Consider the following 6,203-nt stretch of genomic DNA (forward strand, 5'->3'; position numbering starts at 1 on the left):
TACCAGCTCATTCTTGGACCTAGTCTTTCTTCATACTAAGTCATTTCACAGGGTAAAGTACACCCTCCCGACCTAGGAGCCTAGTCAAGGCTGAGAAGCCTGACTCTGGCCGGAACACAAAACACCAGAGGAGGGGGCGTGGCGCCTTTAGTCTGGCGCGCGAGCGTGACTGTAAAACCAGTTAAGTCTGTCCCTGGCGCCTGATTAAAATACTTAATTCCAGCTGTTTGGAAATATTTTTCGTACCCTACCATATTTACTTTTATTTAGCTTAATTGCCCATATAATTTTATTAATTTCTGTTCCTCTCAGACTCATCTTATTTCAATTGAGCAAGTATTCTTACTGAGGTGCCTTCTGTCCCATGGTAAGCCCTCAAGTTTGCAGTTTAGGATGATGACGTAATTTTTGCGTAAAAAAATAAGAAATCATTCCGCCTTACAGGAGCCGCCGAGTTTCTTTTTACTCAGGCACTTCAGTAGTTACCTGTTTTCTTGGGGGCGGTGCCACATGTGGATCCGATGGACCCCGGCGACGCCGCCATTTTGGAGTCTTCCCTAAGGATTTTCTACCAGCTTTCCGAACCGCTGTCGCGTCCGCTACCTGCACCCTTGCTGGGCAGGATGAATGTGATAGACCATGTGCGGGACATGGCGGCCGCGGGGCTGCACTCCAACGTGCGGCTCCTCAGCAGCTTACTACTTACGATGAGTAATAACAACCCGTGAGTTGAGGCGGGGAGAGGCCTGGGGCTGAGGAGAAAGCGGCAGCGGTTTGGGAGCGGTGGCTGGGGGGCGGGGGGTTGAAACAGGCGTGAAGGAGCGGCCGTGGGCCCCAGCTGAGAGGCTCGGGGATCAGCGAAGGCCTCGTCTGGCATAGCCGACTTCGGAGCCCAAGTTGAGTTCACTGGGTGCTGGCGTTGTGCCGGGCGCCGGGATGAGTTCCCTGCGGGGGATATGGCGAGTAGCGGCATCGAGAAATGGAAGGCGGAGGCTCAGAGGTTTCCTGAGACACCTGTCGCCGGGCAGACCGACTGTCACATCGCTGGCTGAGTCCTCCCCTCCTGGCTTTTTCCCGAAGAACGTTTTCTCGCTGGCTGCCGCTCACAGAGACCCAGTCCTCTGTTTCTTATATCGTCATCCTGTATTTGAGATTGGCTTTTTTCCCCCTTGAGTGTATCAGGAGGGTCCACTTTCTCGTCTGGGCAAACCCTTGAGAACGGGAGACTCCCTTGATGGGTGGGAGTGGCGCCTTTTTAAGAACTCGCACGAGGTGTACTAGCTGTACCGCTTTGTTATTTCCAGAATTGCTATTTATTGTCTTAGATGAAACCCGGGGCTAATTCCAGCCTTGAGTGTATGTCCCTCCCCTGCTTAAAATCCTCCATTGGGCTTAAATTACAGTTTTTCACATGCCTGCGGAGGCATGCGACCTCATCTCATTACTCTGCTTCCGTACTGCAGCCTCCTGGGCTATTCTTTGTGTTCTTTGTGTTACTCGAATGCACCGGTCTCCTCAGCTCTGGGCCTTTGCACTTGCTGTTCCTCACCTCAGAGCTGCCTCTTCATTGAGCCTTCAGCTCACATATCCTAGACAGCCATTCTTTGGCCACCAGAATTGCCCCGCACTCCCACTTTTCTACCTATTACCGTGTTTTATTTTCAGTATCGCTCTTGTCAGCTGTTGAAGTCAACATAGTACATGTGTACAGTAAGACTCACTTATTGCTTATTCAATGTGCTAAGGAAGTGCATGCTACTTCTGGGAGGTGAAATACCTTGTCAAGGTTCACACATCTAGTATGAGGAGGAGCCACGATGTATGGACCTTGGTCTTCGCTGTCTCTCGGGTCTCCATTGTGACCCACCACAGTACACTGCTTCCAAATAGCATTATAGTGGAATCTTCTACACTGGACCAATTTGCATTTGGCCTGCTCTAGAAGCTGGTCTAGGTCAGAGAGGAAAGGCCCCGAAAGTGCCTGCAATGCAGCTGCTCTTTCCCTTTTCATTTCCATTAGTGTGCTTTGGACCTTGCCAGTGAGACCCATCATTTTGCCACTATCCACTTAGTGTTGACAGGAGCCCTGGTCTCTGTCAGCCTTCTGTGTTTATTCTGGAGCCTTCATTTGGTTCCAAGTGATTTATCAAAGTATACCATTTCTACCATTGGGAATTTATGCACATCCAGTTAGTCATTACTCTTGGTTCTCGAAGGTGTTATAAGATAGTTTGAAGCAGTTTGATCCTGTGGCTAGACTAAGTTTAGTTAGCCCATGCTTTTTTGTATTAAGTTAGACTGGCAATTTCCTGGCTTCAGGAGATGAGTTCTGACCTTTATCGTTTATATTTTAAAATTTCTTTTTGTATAGGCATTACACACATTAAAAAAAAAAAAAAATGAAACAGGGAAGAGGTGTGCAGGTCAGTGGCTGTCCCTGAGTCGTGAACCTCACTCCAATATTTCCTTTCTCTGGATGCAAGAACTATTAAGTATTTCATGTATCATTCCAGAGAGGTTGTACAACCTTCACCACTGTCTAATTCCAGAACATTTTCATTACCCCAAAAGAGACCCCATGTTATTAGTAGTCACTCTCCAATCCCTCCTTCCCCAGCAACCACTAATCTATTTTTGATATGCCTTTGTGTGTTGAGAAATTAACTGCCTAGAATTCTTTCCCTCTGTTTTTTTCATTTTAAGTGGTTATAGCTTTTACCTGTCAAAGGAAAACATGTAGATTCATTTTAACTTGGGAAGAAGTGGGATTGGAGGTTAAAAATACGAGTTCCTCATTAAGAATGGTGGCCAGCTTCTAGGCAATTTATAATGCTTGTGAGAGATATTCAAAGTTAATGGGGTGGGCCCATGGCTCACTTGGGAGAGTGCAGTACTGATAACACCAAGGCCACGGGTTCGGATCCTATGTAGGGATGGCCAGTTCACTCACTGGCTGAGCCTGGTGCTGACAATACCAAGCCAAGGGTCATGATCCCCTTACCAGTCATCCTTTAAAATAAAAAATAAAATAAAATAAAAAAAGTTAAACGGGTATGAAACATTGGTTTCTTTACACTATCCTTAAACCCCTGAGACTGAAAGAGATAAGAATTCTTCCAGTGCTAATAAAGTTTACTTTTGTATGTAAAATTAAAAATAAACTTTTAGGGCTGGCCCGGTGGCGCACTCGGTAGAGTGCGGTGCTTGGGAGCGCGGCGGCGCTCCCGCCGAGGGTTCAGATCCCATATAGAGACCGGTCCACTCACTGGTTGAGCGCGGTGTGGGCGCGACACCGAGGGTTGTGATCCCATTGCTGGTTGTGATCCCGTTGCCGGTCGCGGTACGGGCGCGACACTGAGGGTTGCGATCCCATTACCGGTCACGAAAAAAGACAAAAAGGAAAATAAATAAATAAATAAACTTTTATCAAACAAGGCTAATACTCTTTTTTTTCTATTCCACTCTATCCAATTGGCTATCTCATTCTATTCCCCCACTTCCATTTTCTTCAATATTTGGAGATTTCAGGTCCCTCCAAACCTCTTTTTGTTCAGCCTCTTCCTAAAAGAGGATTCACAGTGGTGATGTTTCTCTTTTCCAGGTCTTGAACCCTTCTTTGGTAATATTAGTTAAGTCATTTGTGTTTTCTCTCCTTTGCCAATATTATCCTTAAAATTTGATGTTAATGTAAGAGAGTATGGATGAATATATATCATGCTGTTGAGAGGGTTTGGATTAAAGAAGGGGAAGAAAAGATGTATTGTGTTTTTTCTATATATCTCTATTATTGGATTTGATTTATAGGTATCATTGCTTTTATATTAAATAAAGAAAAAATTAAATTATTTTAAAATCAAACAATTTAATGTAACATCCTGGATGTGTTGACCATATTAGCATAGCAGTTGACTTTCATGCCTCTTACTTTAGGGACTAGTACTTAAGGTATGTTGACTTTTTTGTAAACTGTGATTATACAAGGCTTTGTGCTAGTCTTATGTGTTCGCTAAGAAAGGTATTCTTTCTCACATTTCAGAATAACCCATGTAGGGGGTATACTTTCTTTGTTTTCTAGTGAGTTATTCTCCCCATCTCAGAAGTACCAGCTTTTGGTGTATCATGCAGATTCTCTCTTTCATGATAAGGAATATCGGAATGCTGTGAGTAAGTATACCATGGCTTTACAGCAGAAGAAAGCCCTGAGTAAAACTTCAAAAGTGAGACCCTCAACTGGAAATTCTGCATCTACTCCACAAAGTCAGGTAATTGGAGATAGAACTGTGATTTGTTTGTTTGTTTGTTTGTTAGAGAGACTGAAAGAATTTAGAACAGTTGATTAGATGTTGTATTAGTCTGTTTTTGTTGCTTATAATGAAATATCTGAAACTGGGTGATTTATAAAGAAAATGAAATTTATTGCTTACAGTTTCTGAGGCTGGGAAGTCCAAAGTCCATCTGGTGGTGGCAACAGTGACCCAGGGATCTCACATTGCAAGATGGTGGAAGCAGAGAGAGTGAGAGAGAGAGACAGATTCTCTTCTTCTCTTAAAGCCCTCAGAACTACACCCCTGACCACCATTTTTAATCCATTCACCACTGCATGGTCCTATAATCCAATCACCTCTACAAGGCTCCACCTTTCAATTACCCTAATAGCATTTCCCACCCTCTTTTAACAGTCACAGTGGGGGCTAAGTTTTTAATACATAAAACTTGGAGGACACAATTCAAGTTTCAGGGAGTTTTGGGGGGACATAATTCAATCCACTACAGATGTTGATGGTAAAATGTAATTTTAAAGAGCTGATTAGAGAAACAAAGATGAAAAAACCACTTAGATGCAAGAATATATCCAACCAAGCATTAAATTTACTCCGGATGAATCTAAAAATGGAATTAAATGTGAATTATCTACGTTCTAACAAAGTCATACATTCTCTGTTTAATACAAACAGAACTGAAAATGTAAAGTGTGTTTATAATTTTAATGAAAATACAACTTTTAAAATGTCATTCATATATTAGGACTGTGAGTACCTGGTGAAATTTATGGGAAATAACAATTCCTGGCAATTTTAGTTGCTTGATAATCAAATAAATGAAGAGATAAAATTGAAATGTTCTCGCCATTTGACCAAGTCATCCTATTGCTGGAAATTAACGCTAATAGTACACTCAAAAGACTTTCAGGGTATATAACTAAGGCTGCTCATTGCAGTATTATTTATAATAGTAAGAAACTGGAAGCAAAAGTGTTCATCGGTAGGGACTGATTAAATTACAGTATAGGGCCGGCCCCGTGGCACTCTCGGGAGAGTGCGGCGCTGGGAGCACAGCGACGCTCCCACCGCGGGTTCGGATCCTATATAGGAATGGCCAGTGCGCTCACTGGCTGAGCGCAGTGCGGGTGACACCACACCAAGGGTTTCAATCCCCTTACTGGTCACGGAAAAGACAAAAAAAATTTAAAAAATAAATTACAGTATAGCCATAAGATGGAATATGATAGAACTATTAAATGAAAAATGAGATAGAGGTGTATGTATTGATTTGAAAAGAACTCTCAAATATATATTATTAGTAAAGAAAATAAAGGTTTGAGGGCTGGCCCATGGCTCACTTGGGAGAGTGTGGTGCTGACAACACCAAGTCAAAGGTTAAGATCCCCTTACAGGTCATCTTTTAAAAAAAAAAAAAAAAAAAAAAGAAGAAGGAAAAAGAAAATAAGGTTTGAAGCAATGTGTTCAATACCCTTTTTTGTTTAAAGGGGATAGTGTATAGATATATATCCTGCTGTATGTCTGAAATATATGGATAATAAGCTTGAAGGTTTTTGTGTGTGTGAAGGAAATAAATTTAATAATGGAGAGCTGTAGGGAGAGAGGAACTTATGCTTTTAAATTTGAACCTGTCTTTAACTTTCCTAGCTGTACACATGCAGATTATCTTTAAAAAGCATGTTGGAGTGAAGTAGGAGTGAAATTTTAGGCTATCTTTTTTCTGCTTTGTATTTTTCCACATTTAGAAAAAGATAAATCGGTGTAGTTGCTTTTTTTTTTTTTTGAAGCATGTTGATCTTCATCTCATTTTATTTCTCTTTATATGTAATCTTTGCTTTCTATTATTAATGAGCTGATTGCCAGGATTTTCTCTTGTTTTCTTTTTTTTTTTTCCTTTTTTTTTTTTTTTTTTTTTTTTTTTTT

General features: G+C 41.7%; 1 protein-coding gene across 3 annotated transcripts in view; it reads left to right on the forward strand.

The window, feature by feature from the left end:
* The first annotated feature begins 520 nt into the window (after positions 1 to 520).
* The window catches only part of ANAPC7 (anaphase promoting complex subunit 7), a 24,728-nt gene continuing 19,045 nt past the window's right edge, over positions 521 to 6,203 (forward strand). The window contains exons 1-2 of one of the 3 annotated variants that reach the window (XM_008570446.1): positions 521 to 724; positions 4,076 to 4,262. In XM_008570446.1, the coding sequence (XP_008568668.1) occupies positions 522 to 724; positions 4,076 to 4,262 (390 nt within the window). In that variant the 5' untranslated portion in view covers position 521. The remainder of the gene's footprint in view (positions 725 to 4,075; positions 4,263 to 6,203) is intronic. The other 2 variants (XM_008570447.1, XM_008570448.1) reach the window with 2 other exon arrangements.

The sequence above is a fragment of the Galeopterus variegatus genome, unplaced genomic scaffold (genome assembly GCF_000696425.1).
Source record: "Galeopterus variegatus unplaced genomic scaffold, G_variegatus-3.0.2 Scaffold604, whole genome shotgun sequence".
NCBI classification, from domain to species: domain Eukaryota; kingdom Metazoa; phylum Chordata; class Mammalia; order Dermoptera; family Cynocephalidae; genus Galeopterus; species Galeopterus variegatus.